The following is a 24,844-nucleotide window of genomic DNA, read 5'->3' as shown; positions in this document are numbered from 1 at the left end:
GAATACCTCACTTCAGCAGCACAAACCTCAAGTTCCAGCAGGTGGGGATGTTACTGCGGGAAAGGGATGGATGAGAAAAATAAGACTGACAGCTTGGAACTGGAAATTGGGGGTGTTCTCTGAAGAGGGCATTATGGAGAACACCACCCTGGACCCACGCTGGAAGTCAGTATTACCATGTGTTTATACAAGACCTCGAAATTGTTTACTCGTGTTTTGATCGAGCCATAGGATTTCAGAGTTGGGTGGGGTTTCAGACCCACTCCTCTCCCACGCCCAAGCCCGCCCCAGTTTGGAGTTCACTAGTGACAGGGAGCAAGGGCAGAGAGCTGGGGAGACTTGCCGCAACCCGCAGGTCAGGGCACGCCCCGCTGGGTCTAGAATCCTGATCTCCTGTTTCCTGCTCGATGAGAGGGAGAGGGGTTTTTTGTTTCGTGGGGGGCGTTTTTGTTTTTGGGGGTTTTTTTCCAGGCAAGGGTGATATTAGTCATTCTCTTAGATGTTTGACTTTGGGTGGGGAGTTTGGCCAGGGGAAAAAAAGTTACATATATACATCTCAAGACAGAAAGACATTTGTTTTACCCTTGTATATGGTCCATTTGCAAGAAAAATAAATAGTATTTTTGCACTTAGGGGGTGGGTAGAGGATCCAGTTTTGTTTCAGCCCCACAGCATGAATTTAAAGCAGGATGTAAGTTCAGATTGTTTAAAATTTTTCCCTCAGTTTCGTTTCATATGGAAAATACATGCAGAACAACCCGAGGGTTAATTCGGAGCCAGCGCGTGTTGACAGTTATCAGTGGCATCTCAGAGAACCTGAAGGCCGTCCAACATCCTGTGTGTGTTTTGAGTAGTTAGGGATGTAAGTTTCGGGGGGGTGGGCGGCGGGCACTCCAGTGTGCGGGGTAAGCTCAAAATACAGGACTAGGATGGTGGCTTCTAGACCGTTTTCCCCCCCTGGCTGCTGAGATGTTTCTATCTCTGTTTTTGTTTTTAATTTATTTTTTATTGTCTCTTTTCCATTACCATTTATCCCCTTATACCCTCCCCCCCACCCCACAGTCACCACACCGTTGTCTGTGTCCATGAGCCCTTTTTCCTTTTTGCTCGATCCCTCCACCCCCAGAGTTGTCAGCCTTCTCTCTGCCTCTGAGTCTGTCTCTGTTTTGCTTGTTAGTTCAGTTTGTTCACTAGATTCCACATATGAGTGAAATCATGTGGTATTTCACTTCGCATAATCTTCTCCAGGTCCATCCATGCTGTCACAAAGGGTAAAATTTTCTTCTTTTTTTACAGCCAAGTAGTACTCCATTGTGTAAATGTCCCGTAGTTGTTCTACCCACTCATCCACTGAGATGAATGGTCTGTCTCTGTCTTAGAATAAGGGATGCAAAGACAGTCCTTTGCTGTCCGTGAATTCCCCTTCTCCCCTCCCTGCCCCTACAGCTGGCTATAAGGAATCTGCTAAGGATAAGGTAGCCCTGGGAATTGGCATTTTTTCAGGCAAGGAGAGACAGAGCTACTGGACCTTTTACATACAATTGTATTTCTTTATTCACTTAGCGCATCGACATCCTCTTTCCCTCACACACCTTGAATACCCCAACAACAACATGATTTAAAAGTTAACTCCTAAAAAAAGGAACCATTCACATAATACTACCAACAAACTCATACCTGTCACTATGGGGGGGTAGCACCTGTGTATATCACTTCACTTAACTCTCACAGTGATGTGCAGGAGGCATGACCAGGTGCACGTGAGAGAGGCGCGGAGGCCAGGTGAAGGGTAAGGGCCCTGCCTGGAGTCACTGGAGTAAACACAGAGTGGAGCCAGCACACAGGTCAGGTCTGCCGGTTGGCGGGAGTCCTTCTGCTACCACCCTGAGTCATCTTTCATTGTCCTGGCCTTTGACAGCACAGGGTCCTCATGGGCCACTCTGCCTGTTCTTACTGCTTCAGTGTGCAGGTGCTAATTCCCGCCCCAGCAGCGCTCAGTTACCTTTAAGGTACTTTCCCCCGTCTTCCTGTTTGCTCTTCACTTCCCCAAGCCGTGGCTGCCTGACCTGCCTCTGGCACTGACATGGGCCAGAGCAAACTTTTCACAGTGGGTGCAGGCGGGGTGGGGGGCGCAGTCTGCACTTGACCCAGAAGCCCTTCCCATGTCGCTGGTTCCCCTGTTCTTTGAGATCGTGTGAGCTGAGCTCAGTAGCCTTACTGAGGTACCTTGTGCAGGCGCCCTGGCACGTACCTGGCAGTGCTGATGCCCTCACACGTGCGTTTCATTAGTATTTCGTTCATTCCTTCTCTCCCCTGGTAGAGTGAGGGAGATGCTGACACCAAAGGATGTGTAGAGATAGAAAGGTGTTTTCCTTCTCAAACTTCTCCTCCCCTAAGTTTAATGTCTAGTTGCACCGAAAATATGCAGGGACACAAAATTCACTCCAACAAACTGTCCTGCAGCAAACATTGCTTCCAGTCCTGGCTGACCCACAGCAGGAGACATCAGGGAGAGGGAAACAAGGACAAGGACGTGGCGTATGAGGTGACGGTGAGAACCGGATGAAAACTGGGCAGGGACAGCAAAGGCTGGGGCCCATGGACTGGAAAGCCAGGGGACACGGAGCTGGCCTCGGATGGCGCAGAGGAGAGATGGGTGAGGCAGGGCCACCAGGAAGGGGGGTCCTGGCCCTCTCACTTTCATCATAAAGAACAGGTGGATGTGTGGAAGGAAGGAAAACATTTAGGAAACATCATGGGCTTATTCACTGCTCTAGCAAACATGTATTGAGTACTTGCTCTGCACCAGGTGCTGGCTGACCGCCTGCTAGGGGGGTCAGTTGGGAAGGTGTCTCCGACCCAAGTCTTTAAGGGCAAGTAGGTGTCCAACAGGTGGTTGTGGAAGGTGAAGTGTTCCAGGTAAAGAGAATGGTGCATGAACTGGCAGAGTATTGCCTGATAGATCCAAATAGTTTGCATGGTGAGGGTTTGGGGCGTAAGAAAAATACAGTAAGGCCAGAGAGGTATGTGGGGACCCATGGTCAGGAGTTTGGGCTTGACCTCTGGGCACTGGGCAGCCAGTGTGGGCTGTAGGCAGGGAGCGGCATGCCAGCGACTGACCAGGGAGGGAGAGGACCAGTGCTGTCATCAGTGCCGGGCACAGGGTGGGCAGACCCTTCCTCTGCATGGAAAGGCCCACATCCCAAGTTCCTGTTTCTCTGTGGCTCCTGCTCCTTCTCTTGTCTGAGTTGTTCCCCGTTTAGAAAGTCCTGCTTGTCAGAAACACAGCTCCCGAGAAGACGGCACATGAGCCCTGGGGAGCAGCACAGGCCTCGGGTGGCAGTCCGGGATTCCGAGGCCCCTTCTGTCCCAGCCCTGAGGCCAGTCCCTCAACCCCACCCCACCCCACTCCCACCCCCCCACCCCCCCACCCTCCCGCTGGCTGCAATTTCCTCTTCCTGGGTTCTGCTTGGAGAATGCGATCTGGCCTTCCAGATGTTCTGGTTTGCCAAAAGTCTGTCTTAAGCCTTCCAAAAACAAACCCTGAGACTCTGCCTGAAAGCTTCCTAGTGACCCCTTCCAGGAGAGCATTTACACAGCCATGTGCAGAAAACAGTTCCGTTCAGATTGATCCATGCTGCCCTCAGTCTGACGGCTTCAAAAAGATTCAAGAGGGTCTGGAAAAACAGAGGGCCTGGCTCCTTTAAGAAGCCAGGTGATAAAATGTGGGTGTGTGGTGGGGGTGCCTGAGAAAAAGTGTTGAACCCAATGTAAGCAAGAGTGTTCCGTTTCTAGGAACAGCTGAGCTATCGAGCCCTGTGCCTTATAAAAGGCAAGAGAGAAGAGCTGCAGCAGGGCCCCAGCGAGGAAAAACAGCTTAGGCAGGAGGAACGGAGCCCCCTTGGGGAATCATGACTCTAGCATGGTGCTGAGAGGGGCTAAGAGGTCATTAGCGGGATGGCTAATGCTTCTCTAAGTAAACTCGAAGTGAAAGCAGGGACCAACTGAGAGCTGAAACTGAGGGCTAACTGGAAGGAAATGAGCATGCCAGGGTTTGGAGGTTATGCTAAGAATTAGCAGCCAAGTACACAAGTGCAACTCGAGAAGGTTTGCTGTTTTCACTGTTAGCCTAGTGCGGTATCTCAGGCACGTGAGCAGAGGTAACCGGTGTGACTCTTCCTCAAGCACCTCTCCTTTCTACGGTGAGTAGCAAGGGGTCTGTCTCAGGCTGTGTCTCCATGTCCCTCCTAACCCATGTGTAGCTGACACTGCGGTGTCCACCCTTCCAGAAGGGCCCCGGGGCGGTTCCCACTAAGACTGCCACGGCCGACTCCCTGGGTGACAGGCAGCGGTCTCCCGGCTTTGCCCTGCCAGAGAATTCCTTTAGAAGCACAGACTTTCGGACTGAAGGTGATCGAGGAATTTTCTCCAAAAACAATGCCTTGGCACCACTGACACGTTAAAGTTTGGGTCTTTGATGTGGGTTTACAAAGAAAAGTTTTACGTTGAGATGTACTGTAAAACCAGGAATGGTTGAACAGTTTATGTAGAAAGCAATTCATACAATCTGGGGAATTGTTCTTTGTTCCCTTGACCCCGCGCCCTCTCCCCTTTGGGGTGAGGGAAGGCGTGCTGCAGGCTCGCAGATCAAATCCCGGAGGTGCCTCGCAGCCACTTTCTGACGCAACTGAATCAGCTTTAGCAGCATTAACCGCGCTGCCCCACTTAGACGGTGGGAAACGCCCTCAGGCTGTACTGGGAACCAGTTATCTAGATGGATTTACCTCCCCTGGCTCTGGATTTCAGTCTCTCGTCCAAAGAGCCTCTGGTAGAATTCTGACTGAACAAAGAAGATAAAAGACAGAGGCCAAGCCGGTGGACATCCCGGAGGTCTTGTGGGCACTTCGACAGGAGTGGGTCACGGCAGGTTTCCTCGCTGGCCTGAAAGCCGGGCGAGTCCCCGGCCACAGTGCCTCCGTTCCCCAGCACGATCCTTGGGGCTTACATTGAGTTCAGCCCTACTTCATGAGAACCGACCACCCCAGTCACGGAGCTCATGTATCGTTCAGAGTAACCCTAAGGTCTGCATGGTTATCCCAGATGAGAAAACTATTCTGAGAGGTCAACTTACTTGCCGAATGTCATAGAGCAAAAAGGTGGTCAACATGGTGCTAAAGGCAGGTTCTGTTTCCAAGGATTGAAACTATGGGGAGAGGGAAGCATTCTGGCCAGGGGTGTCTCAGGCTTTGAACTTGAAGGAGAGCAAAACTGAGAAAAGAAACAGGGCAGGGTGGGGACAGTGTGTGAGTGCAGGCAGAGGGTGTGGGAGAGCCTTCTTAGGCAAGGCCCCTAGTTCTAGACCTGGGGTTCAGAGGTCAAGACAGCGGGTCCATGAAGCATTTAGAGGGCTGCCCAACGAGCATCCCATCACCTCAGCTGCACATGAAACGAGAGCTCAGCATCACTGACTTTCTCCGGGCCCCCACGCATTCCTCTCTAGTCTTGGAGGCCTGGCTGCTCTCACTGCCCTTTTAGAGGCCCTGGGAGCAAAAGCAAGACAAAGGACTCACCTCCGCACGGGGCTCTGCAGGAACTTCCTACAGGTGAGCTCCGAGCAGAACTTCTGGGCCTTGGGGATGTCCTCCCGCTGTGATGGGGAGAGCTCCTGCTCGGGGCCAGGCAGGCAAAGTGCCTCATTTCCTGTTTGATCAGACAGTTTTCCCCGCACACCTACTAGGGGCCAGGCGACCATGAGCAGGGCGTTGGAGAAACAAAATCAGCCAAGGCAAACTCCTCGTTTCCAAACGACATGCGTGAGAATGGGGAAGACCAACAGGCGAGTCAACAGTTAAAACCAATCCAGCATGACTAGCAGAGGGTTAACTTGGGAGATATTTCTGCTACTCCTTTTCACCAGTGATGCCTGAGCACCTTTGTCTCTCCAGACACAGAACTTTGGTCCAGACAGGCTGTGGGTCTGGAGACTCAGGCGTGGCCACTTTATTATGTGACCTTAAGAAAGTCACTTTCCATGCTGGTCTGTGTAGCTCAACTGGTTGGGTATCATCCTGTGAACCTAAAGGCCCCAGATTCGTTTCCCAGTCTAGACACATGCCTAAGTTGTGGGTTCGGTTCCCAGTCGGGGCACCTATGAAAGGCAACCAGTCGATGTTTCTCTCTCTCTCTTTCTCTCTCCCTCCCAGTCTCTAAAATCAATAAGCATGTGTGGGTAAGGGTAAAAACACAAACAACAAAAAGAGAGTCACTTTCCTTCTTTGAATCTCAGCTGCCTCACCTGTTAAGTGGGTGTGATACCACCTACCCTGGAGGAGGACCAAAGATCAGATGAGACCATCTCACAAAAGTGCTTTGAGGAGGCACAGAGCACCATGTTACCAGCATATTAAGTTTCCTAATTACCATTAGGAAATAGCATTTTATAATGCACACCCACTGGCCAGACCACATTTCGAAAGCAATGCCCTCCAGCAGAGCCTGACCAGAAATTCCTGAGTTTGCTTGCGGGATGGCTCCTGCCCCCCCACGTGAACCACATTTCCCATGGATGTCAGGGGAGGGGGGAGGGGGAAGAAATGTCATCTTTGCAGAAGGACAGAGACTGACTTTCTCCACTTCAGAGAGGTGGGGCTCCGAGGCCCTGGGTGGCTGCGGGCACAGGGAGTTCTTTCTTCACAAGAGAATGAAAGTTCAACTTCCTTCGCAGGCAGCTGGTCCAGATTATGCCCTGGGCTCTACTCTGCAGCTGCAGAACATCAGAGCCCATTTTCCCAGCCCCATGTGTTTATTTCTCTTCTCCACAACCTCGGGCCTGGAAGTCAGGATAAACAAACCTAACCTAACGGAGCAGAGCTGTGGTGTTGCCGGCTCAGGGCGGGTCTCCCTCCTGTCCTCTTCTTCAGAGGCCAAGTTCCCTGAGCTTTGGGGCCCTCCTGATGCACAGCCAGGCAGGCTCTCGGGCACTTAGGGATCAGTTCTGTTCCCAGAGCCCCTCGCAAGGCTGGGAATCCCACTCACCCATCCACTTGCTCGCTCACCCGTTCAGTGCAATGTGTCGAGCATGGCCGTGCACCAGGCTCCCCGCCCGCAAGTGGGGCTGTGGTGGGGAAGCACGGGGGTGCCTTGGCCCCGGCTTTCATGGAGCTCGCCCTGGCCAGGGCAGAGAGACTTGGGAAAGGAAGTGGCAGTGCAACATTTCTTGTGGAAAGCGCATGCCAGTCAGGGAACCCCTCCCGGAAGAGGTGACGGCCATGGGCCTTCCTCACAAGGTCTGACAGCTGCATAGCTGGGACTTGATCCCAGATCCATCCCTTCAAACAGTGCTCTCAACCCTGGCAGTGCATTTACATCACCTGCGAACTACTGGAAACTGTCCCCCCACCGCTGGCAGACATCAAAGCGCCACAGGAGATTCTTCCATGCAGCCCTGGGCTGAGAACCACTGCTTTAATCCAAGGCTCTTTTCCTTCCTTTTAAAGACACTAGTTACTGCACCACCATAGGGCTGTTTGGAGGTAGATGAAAGGTATTTTATGTACAGAGAGTGGTGTTTATTAAATATTTGTCTTAAGTATTCAGTCTAACAGTTATCTCTGTGGTTTGAAAAGGAAAGGACTTTGCACCCTGGTGGGCGATGTATAGAGCATCATCCCATACACCAAAAAGTCACGGGTTCGATTCCTGGTCAGGGCACATACATAGATTGTGGGTTTGATCCCCAGTTTGGGTACGTATGGGAGGCAACTGATCAATGTTTCTCTCTTTCCTTCTCTCTCCCTCTTTCTCTCTAAAATCAAGATAAAAAAATCCTCGGATGAGGATTATGAAGGAAGGAAGGAAAAAAGAAAGGAAGGAAAGAGGGAAGGAAGGAAGGAAGGACTTTGCTCTTCTCCCAGGCTCTACCTTGTAACAGCTGTGTGGCCATCGGCAAATTACTTGACTTTTCTGGGCTCATTTTTTTTCCTGTTAAGTGAGAGCCATAATAACTAACTCATGGGGCTGTTGCAAAGAATAAGCGAGCAAATAAATGCATGTATGAGGCACTCTGCACAGTGTCTGACATGTAGTGGACACTGAGTATGCATGAGTTTCTTTCACTGTCCGTCCTTGACGTGAAACCTCTCCTGGGTGGCACCCAGGACTTGGCTTTCTTGTAGTTGGATTTGAGGGCAGCTCTGAGCCAGGTGTGGACAAGCCCTGCAGGTAGTAAGTAGTTCTAAGGCTACCCCAGCCCTGGAAAGTGGTTCTGAGACAGTAGCCACTGTCAGTTAAGCTGTCCTCCCAGACCCTTGGCCCAGCTGAGGGGCCGAGTAATGAACCCACTGCCTCAGTAGTGCTCCACAGATGCTGGAGGAAGGGGAAGATATTTCACACCTCTCTCCCCACTTAGAAGCACAAAACCCAAAGCATAGAGAGTAAGACAAAGGTAGAAAATAATTAGGTGAAGAAACATTGGAGGCATTTGGAGATGCCAGCTCCTGTGAATAAAACCAGATGCTGGTTTAGAAAGCCTGGAATGGATTCCCGAGAGATACTGTCAAGCTCCCTTCCATTCCCAGAGGCAGGATGAGCAGCTGTCAGGCGTTGGTACAAGCAGAGGGGATTCCTGTGTGTGAGGTGGGAGAGGGCTGCACAAGCCCCTTCCGGCTCTGGGGCTCAATAGTCAAAGCCAGGGGAGTCTGGGGTAGACCAAGCCTGCTTGTCTGAGGCCTTGCTTTTCCTATGTAAGTATTTAGAAGGCAAAGAGAACAATAACAACAACAACAACAAAAAAACTCCATTCATTTTGAGGAGAGGCTCCCCACATATGAGATTTGTAAAGTCTGTGCTAGGCCCCTTGGTGGCCTCAGGCCCAGCGCCACATTCCTAGACCATTCCAGAGCTGCCTTGCTTAAGGAACCACATCCAGCTCACATCAGACAGCAGAAAGTTGCTGACAGCAGGAGCCGGAGGAGCCCCTGTCCCCATCCCCTAGTATGCTGAGGAGCCAGGAACTGCGCCCTGGGGAGGGCAGAGGAAGTTAGGAGGAGGTGAATCCAACTGGAGGGATGCCCCCCACCCAGCTCCCCCTCCCCATGCAGGAGGGTTGCTTTGCAAAGAGGGTTTCAAGGATACGTTCCTGCTCTGGCCAGTGTATCCACGCAATCCTCAGCAAAGCATGAAGACGCCTCAGAGCTGACCCACGTGTCACTGGGCAAAGTGCTCACTGGCCAAGGTGGGAGCTCTCAGTGAGAGGTATCCATAACTTGCCAGGTGCTATTGCTCCCGACCACCACCATGACGCCCATTTTAAGAAGAGGGTAGGTATAAAGAGGTCACATCTGGCCAGGAGTGGAGCCAGAATTCAAACCCAGTTCCTAAGTCCAGATCCAACCTCTTTCCACTCTCTCCTGTTGCCTCCCCACAGCAATCGCTGCTGCCGCATTTTCCCCCGTCCAAATTCCTGAACACAGCCAGGGCTCAGGAGGCAAGTAGCGAAGCAGCCCTTGGATTGGTGTGTTGGATTCACAAAGGCTCTCTTTGGGTATTTTTGGTGACAAGGGCCAGAGACTCATTGGGTCACTGCAAGTGAGAGGGGCTTATAGAGGGGGCACCTCCTTTAGAAGATCAGGACTCATGGTCAAGGTGGGCCTTGCAGAGCCTGGAATGGCAAGGTCATTCAGATGCAAGGCAGTTCTGGGGCCATGGCACCAGGGGTTCACGTCCACACGCTCGTGTCTCACTTTCAACGTGGCTCCTTAACTTCTGTCCCTGTCTCCTTCTGCGTCTGCTTCTGCTCAGCTCTCTCCATTTCCCCTGGCTCAGATTCCTGGCAGAGTCTGGGTGGTCCTGCCAGTGATCATCACAGTGGTATGGACAGATGTGCTTACCCATGTGGAGGGAAGCATTCATGGGCTCACACCTCGATTGTCGAATGCCAGCCTTACCGCATTTGATGTTCAAGATAAACAAAGCCAGATGATAGTTACAGTGGACAGGGCAGATTTTCACCAGCAACATACAGTTGCAATAGAGAAAAGAGACCAGCACAAACTGAATGCGGTTTTGATTTGTACAGAGGAGACTGGGCGTTTTAAAGAGAGGATGAGGAGCCCTGGCTGGTGTGGCTCAGTGGACTGAGTGCCGGCCTGTGGACCAGGAAGTTGCCCGTTCGGTTCCCAGTCAGGGCACATGCCTGGGTTGTGGGCAGGGTCCCTAGTAGGGGGTATGTGGGAGGCAACCACACATTGGTGTTTCTCTCCCTCTCTTTTCCCTCCATTCTCCTCTCTAAAGGTGAATGAATGAAATCTTTAAAAAAGTAAATAAAAAGATGATGAGGGGATAGTAAAGGAGGTGAGTGGGGGCTCAGTAGATCAGGGATATTAAAAATTATAAAAACTGGGAAGGGGCTTGGTCCCTATGAAACCCATTTGGCGCTTATTGGAGCTCGGTTCCTCCCCTCCCAGGGAGGCTGGGAAGTGCAGCCCTATCTTAAGGAGTTGGCTGGACCAACAGTAAATTCTTTTGATAACCTTGAGTGTTCTCAGGCGGGCACTTTAAGGAAGCTAGGGCCAACCAAGGGATGTAGCTTTGAGCTGTTAAAAATTATGTTAGTGTTTTGTTCAAGTCTTTATAAACCAAGGTAGAGGCTAGGGTTTGGTCAAGGAGAGAATCTTTGTCACTGAACTGCTTGCCAGCCCTGGGAAGTGAGTGTGACTGGTGAGGAAATGGGGAAGACTGAGCGTCTCAATGCCTCCCAGACTTGAGAAGAGCAGTGGCAGTGGCCTTGACCAGCCCCCAGCTGGTCCCCTCCGGATGGCTCAGCTCCCTCATTACCCCCCACTGCCTGCCTCGGACCCACTCCTGTGGCCCTTAGTGGGGGCATTTTTGCCAAATGTCTCAGGCATTGTTACATGCAGGGAAGAAGCAGGGTTAATATACTTCTGTGTCCCCATGGCTGGCTCCATACATAAGGGTGAAACAATACATAGGGAGTCTACCATGATTTGCAGAAGGCAGCACAAATAGATGTAACCCAGGGGCAGGACCCCCAGTGACCGTGTGGACCGTGATTACACAGTGTCTTTCCTGGAGCGCCACCGTTCCTGCCCGAGCTGGCAGGATCAGTGAGGGGCATGGTACCCATTCTCGGCAGCCAGGCACTCACGATGGAGGCCGGAACCAGAGAGATACAGAAATTGTGAGGCATTCGGCTAGGGATTCCAGTTGTACCCACTAACAAAGTCCTGTATCCATGCATCCTTCTGGTCTTCATCCCATCTATTCTTCAAACATTTACTTGGCATTTTCGGTCAGCTAAGCATAATAGTAAGTATTGCAGGGTCATGGACAAAGAAAACATCATCTCTCTCTCCACAAGGAGCACTTCCCTAGGGAAAATAAGAGATGTACATGTAACCCTTACAGACAAAGCTTTTCTTGAGCTCTCTCAAGCTGTGCCCTTTGGTCTGAGGAGTGCTGGCCTGCCTCTGCCTTGGCCCCGTCAGTTGAACCTTGAACCAGCTTCACTCTGAGGCATGGCTTAGGCAGGACTGAAAGTGGCCGGCATCAGAAAGAGCAGTGGTCTAGAAAGAGAGGCACCCGGCATCCCAATAACAGCCGGTCACTTCCTCTCTCGAAACCTTCAGTTTCCTCATTTCTAGATGAGGGTTTTCACTGGGTGGTCCCTGAGATCTCCACCAGCCCCACCATTCTGTGTTCTTATCTAGAATGCCTCAAGGACAAATATATGCATCCTCAGCCCCCAGCACAGTTTTGGCATGTGGCATGGATTCCCTAAGTATACCTGAATGGATAAGTAAATGAGTAATAGAAAAAGAAATGCATACATTGATAAAGAGACCTATAAAGAATGAGTACACATAAAGCATCTTCAGCACCCCAAATCTGTGCACAGGAAGCAGAATGACCCTGGACTTCAATGAATATTGTCACGTTCCTCAAAAGCTAAGGCTGGTTTATCTTCCCCTGACACATTCATTTTCAGTACAAACTCAGCAGTTCCCAAGGGCATCCTACCATCTTGGTCCTCCTGTAACTCTTAGGAGAAGTCAAACTACTTCTGTGAACTTGGGGGTAGAAGCATTACAGTTCAAGGTTAGTGTAACTAGGATCAAAGTCCTGAAGCTCAGAGATCTCATGAGAACTAAAGACACTGGGAGAAAAGAGAAGGTACAGACAGAATTGGCCCAAGAGTTAAGTGTCAAGTCCAGGCCCCAGCTCTTCTACTGCTAACTGCAGGAGGACCTTGGACAAGACACGTCACCTCTCTGGGCCTGTTCTCTTGTGTATCACATGAAGACTTTAATCTGTGTGATCTCCAAGTATCTGCCAGCTGGACAATTCAAGGCTTTTCCATCACCTGTGATGACTAGGAAAGCCCGAAGACTATGGGAGTGGTACCTAAAAACAGCTCCGTGCACTGAGTGATGATGGCGTCTGTAGCCCACAACGAAGCTGAAGAAAGTTGTCACTAGAGATAGCCCCAGGAAATGCAAGGCTTCCTAGTCCAGACACCATGTCTGTTCTTCTCCGTGACCTGACCCCATCTGTGCCTCAGCTACACCCTCTTCACTGAGGGCCCAGGTCAGGATGGAGCCAGAACTGCTTCAGGCGGGTGGAGGAAGCCTTTGTAGTTGGTACCCGGAGTGGCTTGCATCATGGGCGGGTGGGTAGAGCAGGTCAGGGAATGAGGAGGTGGGTTCCATGCTCTGGAGCAGCAGCTGGACGGAAAGCTCCAAGCAGTCGCTAGATCCACTGATGTGCCAGGAAACGCCAGTGGGGTGATCCAGCCCTTCAATCTGAGAGAAAGCAAGGAGGCAGCCCAGCTAGAAAGGGCCAATTCCCTGGGTTCTTCTTCTTCTTTTTAAAGATTTTATTTATTTATTGTTAGAGAGGAAGGGAGGGAGAAAGAGAGGGAGAGAAATATCGATCAGTTGCCTCTCACATGTCTCCCAACTGGGGGCCTGGCCAGCATCCCAGGCATGTGCCCTGACCACAGTTCCCTGGGTTCTTTACATCAGCGTCTGGTCTGAGCTTTTAATTTGAAGGAATTCTCCTCTGTCTGCTTCTCTGTGTAGAAGCAAGGAACCTCTGACCCTGAATCTGGGGCAACAGGAAAAAACCAACAACAGGGGCCCTGCCCTGTGAACATCTGGGTGTCCCCCCTCTTGGAGGTTCAAGGAAAAGCCCTGCCCAGGTGTCCCCATCCCAAACGGCGCCTCTACTCGCTGTCCATTCCCTTTCTGTGCTTCCGTGTCCATCGATGCCCTCATCGATACTTGGGCTATATTTGGGTTAACTTGGGTTATACGAATATATTTGTCTTTGTTTTTTTGGCTTCATTGTTCATCTTTCCCACTAAAAAAGCAGTCTCTGCAGGCAGAGACTGTGTTCCTGGATGTGCCCACAGCTTCTAGAACAGGATCAGGCCCCTGAGAGGTGGTCAGTCCCTTATTTCACTAAACAGAAGCGAATGGAGTGAATTCAGGTTGGCCAGAGCAGAGAGGCTAAGGGGACTCTCTGAACGCCAGTCTCGGCTGCCCAGCACTCCCACCCCCAACCCAGCCTCTTCCTGTTGTTTCGACTTGACACTCCGAACTCCACTCGGGCTGCTCAGACCCACAGAGCCCTCCCGCCACTTTCCTCTACTTATGCCCCATACGAGGGCTTCTGTGGAAGCCTCCTGGCCTGAGTCAGCCCATGGCCACCGTGACAGGGCGCTGACAGAGGCGAGGCCGGCCTGTGAGAAATCAAGCCTGACATCTCAGCCTCAGCCAGCCCCCCCCAGGGCCAAGCGCCCAGCCAGGGTCAGGCCTCATTGGCTGCTGCCAGCTCTGGGCTAGCAGGTCACTGCGGCCGCTGGGGGCTCCTCTGTCTCAGACCCAGCCTCTGCATTCCAGCCCCTCCCCAGGTGTCCCTGCTCCAGATTTGCTGTGTCCTCTGGTTCGTCTTCTGCCATTTTTGACAACCTGGTGGGAGTTTGTTTTCAGTACATCTGTATGGGGAGAATGGTGAGAGGTGCGGGGGCAGAGCAAATGGCCTTGGACATTTCAAGAGGCCTGTGCGAGCCGTTGCCCTGTACTTGTTCGGCGTCTCAGGAACAGTGTGGTTTCCTGGTAACTTCTCTGGTTCCCTGTGCAGAATGTGCTGGGGCTGCCCCAGCCCGGGCAGCATGTCACCGGCACGTGCCCAGCCCGGGCTCCTCTCCTCTCTCGTGCGGGGCAGATGCCGGTTGATCAATTCTGCCATCTCCCCCAGGGGCCTACCAAGGTCTTTGCCAAGTCATAGTCATTGGAAGCAGGAATCCCCCAGCCCATCTGGCCAAAAAGGAAAGAGAAAAAGTAGTCTAAGGCGGCAGTGCTCATTGGGAGCAGAACTCCACTGGGTTTGCAGAGTTGTCTCTAGCAGCTCGTACGGGGGTTTTCCTGCATCGCGCTGCCCACGTGTCACTGGGTCACAGTACCATGTCCCCACCTCCACCCTACACAGGCCAGCTGATTTCTGGCTGCAAAAAAAGAGACAACTTTGACATCTTCCTTGGCCTTGGAGTCCCTGAACATTGGAGCCGAAAGGAACACTGCAGAGCATCGAAGCCTGCCCCTCCCGGTGCCAGCCAACGAAATCATTTGGGACACTTCTGAGAAAACAGGTCCCTGATTGCTGCCACCAAGGTTCTGACCCAGTAGGTCTCAGTGGGCCCAGGAGCCAGCATTTTCACAGGCAGAGAACAGTGGATTTCAGGGCAGCAGAACTAATCTCTACGACACTCTACAGGTGGATGCATTTGTCCAAACGCACAGGCTGTGTAACGTGGGCTCTCGGTGATAGTGACGCGTCAGTGTAGGTTCATCAGCTGCAACTAATACGCCACGTTGGCGGGGGATGTTGGAAGTGGGGGAGGCTGTGCATGTGTGGGGGTGTGCGGGAGACCTCCTTACCCTCCTGTCCACTTTGCTGTGAACCTAAAACTGATCTAAGAAAGTCAAGTCTATTGTCATAGACACAGAGAACAGACTGATGGTCACCAGAGGGGAGAGGGGTTGAGGGACTGGGTGGGAAAGGCAGAGGGATTAAGAAGCACAAATTGGTAGTTACAGGATAGTCATGGGGAGGTGCAGGCAATCACAGCTCTGTATGGTGCCAGGTGGGGACTGGAATACCTGGGGAGCACTCCGTGAGGTGTATGGCTGTCTGACTACTATGCTGTGCACATGAAACGAATACAAAGTAATATTGAATGTAAACTGTGATTTAAGAAGGAAAGAAAATAAAGTCCCATAAAGGAAACTAAGAGGTGGAGAAAAGAAGCCTGATAAAGGGCAGTGGGAACACCGCGACTGGCGCTGGCCGCAATTTCGGTTGTGGCGGCAGCCCCAGGCCCCTCTTCCCTGCCAGGAGGGGTTGGTGGAGGGGAGTCAGGGGAGATCCCAGGGGCCCCTCCCCCACCTGTGCATCCGGAGCGGAGTGATGACTGTGGGCTGTTGCTGGCAGGTGGCTTGGAGGTGATCCGGCTGGTGAACGGCTCGGGCCCGCATGAGGGCCGCGTGGAGGTGTACCACGACCGGCGCTGGGGCACCGTGTGCGACGACGGCTGGGACAAGAAGGACGGGGACGTGGTGTGCCGCATGCTGGGCTTCCGAGGAGCAGAGGAGGTGTCCCGCACGGCTCGGTTCGGGCAAGGTAAGGGGCATTAGAGGAAAGGACACAGGAAGGGGCCCGGGAATCCCAGCACTGGGACTCCTCTCCAAAGCTCAAGTCCCCTCCGCAGCAACCCTGAGTCCCCTCTGCAGCAACCCTGCCGTGTGCCACCTGGCCTCAGTCCAGATACTTCCTGCGACAGGAAGCTCACTGTCCCCCAGGCAAGCCCGCCTGTCTCCGACAGTTCCGATTATCAGAACATTCTTTCTTTGCCCAACCCACTGTGCCGAAAGGCTAAAGGGACCTGGGGCCAGCCTGGGAGGAGGGTCCGCGCGTCCAGGCCAGAGAGGGAAATGGAGCCAGGGCACATACAGACTGGCCAAGGAGCCCCCACTCCTCACAGCTGCCTTTCTCCCCCTCCCCACGACGGGCTGCTGCAGTTCTTGTGCAGAACCTTGTCCCTGAGACCTCAGTTGCTGTCATGGACTGAATATTTGTATCTGCCCCAAATTCCTATGTTGAAACCCTAATCCCCAACATTGTATCAGGAGACAGGGCCTTTGGGAGGCGATTAGGTCATAAGTTGAGCCCTCATGATGGGGTTGGCACCCTTATAAAAGGGACCCCTAAGCCCTGGCCAGGTGGCTCAGTTGGTTGGAGCATCATCCTGTACACCAAAAAGTTGCAGGTTCCCTCCCGGTCAGGGTGCGTACCCAAGGCAACTGACCGATGTTTCTCTCCCACATCAATGTTTCTCTCTCTCTCTCCCTCTCTCTTCCTCTCTCTAAAGTCAATAACTCGGGTGAGGATTTTTAAAGAAAGGAACTCCCTGAGAGCCCCCTTATCCTCCTTCTGTGAGGACACAGAGAGAAGCCTAAACCCGAAGGGGGGCCCTCACCAGCCCCCAGTGGCACTGGCAGCCTGGTCTCGGGCTCCCAGTGTCTAGGGTTGGGAGAGATATCCCAGCCACCCGGTCTCTGCTGCTTCCGTACAGCAGCCTGAGCAGACCAAGAATCGCATTGACCGAAAGTGACTCTTGGTGCAATCTGTTGTGACAGCTGGCGGAGAGCAGCCACTTGGCCCCGCACACACGGCCACTTGGCCACTTGAAAGGCCAGAGTGCACGGGGAGTTCAGACGGCCCCACTCCACAGGGGCAGCCCACGGGCACAGAGTGCTCGCCTTGCACTGAAAGTTGGGGGGCTGGATTTCAGATGGTTTTCTTCGAGAAAAATTGCCATTTTTGTTTGCATGAGGAACAGAAACAGTAGGAGCAAGTTCTTGCTTTTCAATGTTTGGGTCTAAGGAGGACTTCTTCCTAACAAGTGGAAGTAAAACCTTTTTCAGGGGGGAACCCTCAAAAACTCTTTTGGAGAAGCCACAATAGGCCACTTGAATGTCATGGGTGGCATTAGCCCAAAACTGAGACCTTGTGGCCTTTTTCATCCCCCTTGATGTTGGTATCAGATGGCACCTGGGGAAGTTCTCAGACTGCAACTCGATTCCTTCGGCCAGTTGGCGGGAAGCTGGCCTTGCTTCTGTGCACAGATCAGATCTGTGCCATTCCTTTTCCCCATCACTGTCCGATAACTTACGGCACACAGCATTCAAGACCTTGACAGGCAGGCCGGCCAGGTGTTGTGAACGGGTGCACAGAGGGAAATGGGGGCCTGAGGAGGGGAAGGGCACCCACCCAGCCCAGCCTGGTCCGGCGCCCTTTCTCCTAGCCCAGCTGCACTCCCTTCTTTCCACGGCAGTTTCTAGGCACCGTCCATGGTCCAGGTGCTGGGCTCAGTGTGGCAGCGCCAAGATGAGTCAACCGAGACTCTGAGCTCAATGTGCTCCATTTAGAAGTGAAGGCGGATACAGTTATAGATCCTGAACAGTGTCGCCAGGGCGATCACACCAGGACATCATGCCCGAGCAGCCCTGAGGGCAGAGGGGAGGGGATGCTCCCCCATTCTGGCACAGGCAGGGCTGTGCATCAGTCCGGACCCCCCTCTGACCACACCCCCACCCCTACTTGCCCCCCAATTCTCAGTCCCAGGATGCCCGCTGCTCAGCCTCACAGGGTCTCCCATGCCCACGGCCCCTCCCTCCGGCCACTCTCACCCACTCCTCTTCCCCTTGCCTGGTCCCCTTATCTCTGTGGGTCCCACACATTCCCCCAGGGTCTACCTCTCCGGTGTCCCTGGAATCTGTCCCCTCCTCTTTGTTCTCCCTACTCCTGTCTTAGGACCTCAGGCAGGGTAGAACAGTGGTTAGAAGCTCAGGTTCAGGGGTCAACCCAACTTAGAATCCGATGTCTGCCACTGGCTGGCTGGTGACCTGGAGCAGATTTCTTAAGCTCCCCATTCTTCACTCCTTCTACTTTTGAAAGAAGATTACAAGGGCCAGGTTTGGTTTCCTTAGCTTGGTCCCTCGGGCCCTGCCCTCATCTGCCTCCTCCCCTGTCTCCCCGTCAGCCATGTGAACCTGCTCACATTCCCTGTGCTCGAGGAGCCATTCCTAGTCTCCTCCATCTGGAACGCCCTTCCCTTCTCTCCTCCTGGCTGCTCCTACTCAGCTTCTACAGTCAGCTCGGTTGTCCCCCCACAAGGCCCCTTCCATCCCCCTCTCCACCCCCACCCCATTCGACACTATGCTCCCGGAGCAATTTTTGTGCTCGTCTCTACCACAGCACCTCCCACACTCCCCGATCTCTGACGTGTGTGAGAGCATCTCGTGGGCTTCACCTTCATAGCTCCGACCCTCGGAACTGCGCCTGGGGCATAAGTACTGGGGAAACGTGAGAGGGAGGGAGCGGAGGGGAAGAGGAAGACACGGAGGAAGGGCTCCTGTGCCCGCCCACTCGGAACCCTCCCCAGGGCTCTACCGGAAACTGCCAGTCCCTGGCAGTGCTCTCAGTGGTCTGGCACCGTAGCAACTTTCCTAGACAAGGCTCAGTGATCAAATTATAGCCACTCTGGGAAGACCCGAGTGAGAGAGACTTGAAGACGTTTGATTTTATGTTGGTCCGAGAGCTGCTGGAAAGGAAGCGAATGTGGACAGAGAAGGTGGAGGGGCGGGGCTGGGACAAGGTCTGGGAGGGGACGGACGGGACTAGAATCTAGCACAGCTGGGAATTGCACTTGGGCCTGCAGAGAACGTCTTTCTGTGAGACAGATGATCAGGAAGTGAGGACGCATGCAAGTGCAGACAGACTTGCAGGCGGGAGTATGTGCCTTAGAAGTGTTCATTTCTAATCATATCATTACTAATTTTTGCCCCTTTTTTTCTAAGAAAAAATTCAAACACTGGGAGATGGCTTAGTGCAAGGCTCAGCAAACAATGAAAGGCCCAGCAGTAAATATTTCAGGCTTCGTGGGCCAGACGGTCGCTCTTACAACTCCACTCTGCAGGTGTAGCGTGAAAACAACCATTGGCAAAATGCAGTTGAGTGATGAGGCTGTGTTCCAATAAAACTTTATTTACAAAAGCAGGCAGTGGGTTGCAGTGGCCCAGGGTTTTCCACCCTCTGGCTTAGTGTCTGTGCTGTGTGCTGTGCACTGGGGTTCAATAATGAAGGAAGACTGGATTGGCGGGACGTCAGAGGCCTGGGTGTTGGTCTCTTACCCTTGATGGTTATGGGACAACTTACTTGATCTTTCTGGGGCCTCCGTTTCCCTGTCTCTTAAACATCTGTTCAGTAGTTATCCTGCTGCTCTCTGTGTGACGCTCCCATGGAAGCCTAGAGGATTCGGTGTAATTTATTCTGTCTTTTCATATTACTCTAAATAAACGTACAGAAGCTCAAATGTCGGCTCCATGAAGCAGAGAGATTTGTGTCACTGTTATTCTAGCTTTTCTGTTCAATGACGTAGACCAAACACCCAGAACAGTGCTGAGCACAGAGTGGGACCTTATGTAAGTGTTGAACAAATGAATGGCAAGGAGCAAATAAAATCTCCACTGACTCACCCCAACAGCATCCCCTTCCAATGTGTCAGAAGACCCGGCCCCTGGTCCCAATGTTGCCTCCTCAAGATAGAACTTCAGCCCGCTGCTCCATTGTCCCGGCCTGTAAAGTGGGGAGCAGAGGGCCCAGCCTGCTCCCCTGCTGGGGCTTCATTAGGGAGCTCCAAGGGGGCAGCCGAGTGGGAGCGCGCACTGACGCAGGCAGGGCTTCCCAGGCCTGGACCCCTGCGTGCATCACACAGACCTGGTTAAACCACAGGCTCCGACTCAGGTCTGGGTGGGCCCGAGACTGCATTTCCAACAAGCGCCCAGGTGAGGCTGCTGCTCCTGGTCCTCCGGCCACACTCGGAGTAACCAGGAGGTCTGCGTGCATCTGCTCGACACAGGAGAAGTCAGTTCCGAGGCCAACGTGAGCCTCGGTGCCTGGAGTCACAGGAGTTTTCGCCTCTCTGACGTGGGAGGAGCAGAGGTGTTTTATGGGCTCACTGGCCCCTCACCCCTGGGCTGTGTAGTAACTGCAGATACTCAGCGCTGCCGATTTAGCGACCCCGCTCTCATTCAATCAGCTCCTGCTCCATGAGTGTCAGCCAGGGCTCCCTGTCTAAACGCCAGCTAGAGTTCGGAGCTTCATGGTCTTCTGTTCACAATTGGGCCCCTAACCTTGGGCCTCTTCAGTATTTGTCAGCCCCCTTTATTTGCTTCTTTATTTGTTTTGGGCGTAACTCACCCCACATTGCTTTTGGGCCTGCAGCCTCTCCCTGGGTGATTTGTAAACCGACGTGTTTTCCAGGAGGCATTTAATCTGTGAATCATTGCTCGGCCTCAAAGGGTTCATTGTGTAAGAGGCAGAGGGTGTGCGGCCAGGGAAGAGGTTCTGGGGAAGAAACAGCATCCAAGACAGCGGAAGGAGGCCTCTCCCTCCACCTCTGCCCCAAATTCCCTCTGCAGTCCCGCTGACAACAGATGCTGCAAAGCTCCGCACTACAAAAGTATTAGTTCGTGTGACTGGTTCTAGAGGGAATGACAGTTTTAGGGTTTACCAGTCCGTGCTGACAAGCCCTCTAAAAGGAGAGGTGCTCTGGCTGCCGAGAGAGGGGACAGTGGGGGTGGCGGCAGAGCTAGCATCTCAGTATAGGGACTATTTATGATCTCATTTGACCTGCTCATTTGACACAGCCAGTAATGTGGAAACCCATTCTATGACCTTTAACTCCATGCTTTTGGGTGCCAGTTCGTAGTCCTAATGAGTCAGGGTGCTGGAGTGACCAACCATCGCAGTTTACCTACAACTTACCCCGTTTTAGTGCCAAAAGTCTCACATCCCAGGAATCCCCTTCCTGTTTCAAAATGGAAATGGTCCCCTAGATGGGACCGGGTCTTGAGTCAAGGTCCGTCCTACTTTGCAAAGCCCCACTTCTTCTGCTGTGCTAGTGCCTCCCACCCTCGAATGCATAACCACTTGGTTCAAAGGTAGCTCCTGGTTCAGCGGGTGCAGGGCAGGCCCCGAGGCTCACATTGCTAGCAGGCTCTGGGCGATGCCCATGCCGCGGGTGTGCTGCAGGCCAGGACCACACTTCAGCTGGCGAAGCTCTACACACTGCTCCCCCGGGAACCCTGAAGTGCAGCCGTTCTTGCCAAGGACCCCCAAAGGGGCTTCCACCTCGTAGGGCCTGGCAGGGCCAGCAGCCCAGAGAGCCCACCAGAACCATGGGTGATGGTCCTGCTGGTTCCTCAGTGGGCACTCCAGGTGACTGATGCAGCCTACTCCCCTCTCCACCAGCCCTCTGGGCTCAGGCAAGCCCTCCCCATTCCTTCCTGGAGCCTCGCCCAGCCGCCCCATTCCCCTGACACCTGTTGAGGGACCTTAATGCCAAGTTTATGTCTCTCAAGGCTCAGGCACAACCTTGGAAAAGGCGTGTAAAGGCTCCCCTGAGTGGGCACCTTCAGACCTGTAGGTTGGTCCCCTTAAGACCTGGGCAAACAGAGCTGACTGCAGGCAAAACTCAAATGGGTTGTCTTAGGGACCCTGTGTGTTGGCAACTGAACTAATTACTCTGGTTAGGGATGCTTCTGCCTGCCACAAACATATGTCTGGTTACAATGTTAACTTCCGGGGTCCTCTGCCATTCCAGCACCGATATTTGGGCCTCACAGAATAGGAACCATCTAGGTTAAACTTCTACGTATTGCACATAATATTGGCACTGAAATACTTGGTAATGAGGCACTGGGTCTGCCCAATCCAGTACCTGTCTGACATTGTCCCTCTGACGTGGCCCTGCCTGAGTACTCGTCAACAAAGACTACCACATGTCTTATCTCAAAAGTTATGCAGGGTCTCTCTATAAAGTATAGGCCTGGAACGCGGCAAGACTTGGGCTTGAGTTCAGACTCTGCCACTTGCAAGCTGAGCCATCTTGCATCAGTGGCTTCGTGTGCCTCAGTTTCCTCATCTGTAAAATGGGTTTCTCAATACCTATCTCAATACCTTTCTCACAGCACCTATCTCACAGAGAATGAAGGAAGATCCTATGAGTAAGATGCCTGATGCAGGAAACAGTCAATAAATACTGCCATCACCACTATCAATTATCGATATCCTGCCCTCAAAAAATGGAGCCTAGAAAATAGGTGTTTGAACTCGGTGGGGTGGAGAGGGCTGGTGGGAGCCACTGGACTCGCCAGGACAGCCTAGGGCAGCCTGGCAGAGGACAGACCGAGCACTGCTCCCTTTGCTCCTACGTCTGCTCTCCTGCGTATCCGCTAAGAAGCTGTATTGACTTGTCTCCACAGGCACGGGGCAGATTTGGATGGATGATGTCGCCTGCAAAGGCACAGAGACCTCCATTTTCCGCTGCACCTTCTCCAAGTGGGGGGTGACAAACTGCGGACATGCTGAGGATGCTGGGGTGACATGCGTCAGAGAGTGAAAGTGGACACGGCCAAGGTCCGGACCCTACTGGCCAGCCTCCTTCCTGCACTTCTGGAGTGAGGGCCTTGCTTTGGGGTCCCCTGACCACGCCTCTGCCCTGTCCAGCCCAGCGTCCCCCTGGCCTCGTCCCCATCCCGGGGCTGCAGTGGCCCGTCGCCATCCTCCTCTGGGACGTCTGCTCCAAACTGTAACTCTGGGACCTACTGCCTGCTTCCCCTTCCACCAGAATTCCTGAACGTGGAGTCCTGGTCAGCCGGATCGCCGTTTTCCCCAGCCTTCTAATGCCGTGCATCCCGCCTCAATACGCATGTTCCCTTCGGCCCGTTAGTTACGGAAGAATGCTGAGACGGTGTTGGGACAAATGCCACGGAGGGGATGGGAGGGAGGTATAACAGCATTCCTGCTTCGGATAATTCCCAAACCTCGGTTCAGCCAAGAGCCTTGACATCTCCCTTCCCAACAAGAGACAATACTGAACAATTCCTTTTCTCCTCCTTAGGCTGCCTCTGCATCCTTTTGTTAGTTTGGGGAAGTGTCAGCTGTAGGAGTGAGGGGGAAATGCAAGTCATGTGCAGGAATTCAGTCGGATTTGGAGAAGGGGAGTGAAACTAACACTTACTGAGTGATCCCCATATGCGCTACATACTGTCTTGGGTGCTAAATGTATTTATCCACTTCGCTGCATTTCTATAAGGCATGTTAGCTTAGGTAGGACCTTACTCCATTCACCTGGCCTAGAAGTTGTAACATTGAGAACGACTGAGACCATTGTTTCTGCCTGAACCTCGGTGTGTCTTTGCTAGGCTTGAGCAAGGAGATCTTGGTGCAAGACCTGTGTATCCAGAGGGTTACAAACTCCAAACCCTATGGAGTGTGAGTGCAAGACCAGACATGGCTGGTTTCCAGGCCAACCATCCACGCAAAAGGAAAGGTGGTTTGGAGGGTGACGTGGGGCTATCGGGCTTAAACTGAGACCAGCACTCTCAGTCATCCAGCAGTCAGGGGTAAAGCCATGGCTCCTGTATCTCAGAGCTGTCTGGAGGTGGTGATATCGAACCTCCCAGGCCCCTTTGGGTGTGATCCTGTGCTCAGGAGAACATGTGCCCTGATGGGCCCTAGAGGAGTCGAAGGAAATGAGGGTTTCTTATCATCTCCAGGGGAAGAAGGGGCCCTGGTCTTCTGCACATCCTCAATCTGCACCCATCTCCCAGTGAAGGGGGACCACATTCTGCTGTTGACACCAGGGGGCAGTCCAGCTGGGCCACCTGTGCGTTCCAGGGCTGGGGGAGCTACAAGGTACTGAGGGAGCACAGACCCACCTCGAGTGGGGGAGTCATGCATTCTTGGTCAGGCCTCGGACACACAGCCACCTGTCCTATCAGGTGAGCATCAGCCTGCCTGGGAGTGGGGCGGGGAGTGGCACCTGGGACCCTGCAGGGGTGGGGCCAAGACAGTTCCTGTCTGACCAGTAAATCAGTATGTGCTACTGGTGGTTCTTTGCTCACAATATGCTTGTTACTCACTAACGTCCCGACGATCAGAGACTCTCCTTCAGACCAGCTGCTGTGTTTGCACACCTCACGTGTGCTCATGCATTTCCCCCAGCACCGATACCTGTATGCGCATACACACATGGCACTGTTTACTGCATAGCTCAGCACGTTGCAAAGTTCATGTTAAAAGAAATACCAAAGGTGGAGCGATGTCACGTCGGGTGAAATAGATCCCCGAGCTGGTTCTGGCAGAGAACCCCACTACCCCGCCGCTGAAGACCCGCCTGACGTTCTCACTCGGTCTTTTCATTTGGGAAACCACAGGTCTTGTTTTACATCCAATAAAAATGACGGTGATCAGTGTTTGAACCTTAAAATGAAAGTCTACTAGTTTACATACCTACTTAAGAGGACATGGAAATCCCCATGGACCTGCATTTCAGGGACTACAGGAAATTAGGCCTGGCCTAAAGGACATCAGATCTTTTGTAAGAAAGAATTTCAATAAAGCTTAAAATATGTCACTGACAAGTGTCGCGTCACATTTTTTTTCTCATGAAAACCCGGCGAGCCTGGGGCGTACTGGTAAGGATTGGACGGTGGGATCGTTTCTCAGTGGGGATGGTGAATGGACACCTGATGAGAAGGAGCCTTCACGCTCCTGGAGGACGATAAGCAGCGCAGACCAAGGACGTGGTGGGACACGGCGTCTCAAGCCTTGCTCGGCCACCTGCGGAGAGGGTCCCAAGCAACGGAACAGTAACTGAGGTCCAGCTTATAGGAGAATTGCTTTGCTGTCAGTAAAG

At 52.8% G+C, this 24,844-nt stretch overlaps 1 protein-coding gene across 2 annotated transcripts in view; it reads left to right on the top strand.

Moving 5' to 3' along the window:
• The window catches only part of SCARA5 (scavenger receptor class A member 5), a 98,088-nt gene extending 73,522 nt beyond the window's left edge, over nucleotides 1-24,566 (top strand). For both annotated transcript variants that reach the window (XM_045831733.1, XM_045831734.1), the window contains 2 exons: nucleotides 15,511-15,699; nucleotides 22,407-24,566. In XM_045831733.1, coding sequence (XP_045687689.1) covers nucleotides 15,511-15,699; nucleotides 22,407-22,543 — 326 coding nt within the window. In that variant the 3' untranslated portion in view covers nucleotides 22,544-24,566. The remainder of the gene's footprint in view (nucleotides 1-15,510; nucleotides 15,700-22,406) is intronic.
• Nucleotides 24,567-24,844: the final 278 nt, after the last annotated feature.

This window comes from Phyllostomus hastatus, unplaced genomic scaffold, assembly GCF_019186645.2.
Source record: "Phyllostomus hastatus isolate PE091 unplaced genomic scaffold, TTU_PhHast_1.1 phas_contig_159, whole genome shotgun sequence".
In the NCBI taxonomy this organism is placed as follows: domain Eukaryota; kingdom Metazoa; phylum Chordata; class Mammalia; order Chiroptera; family Phyllostomidae; genus Phyllostomus; species Phyllostomus hastatus.
The sequence above is the reverse complement of the archived record's forward strand: the minus strand, read 5'-3'. Positions and strand labels throughout refer to the sequence as shown.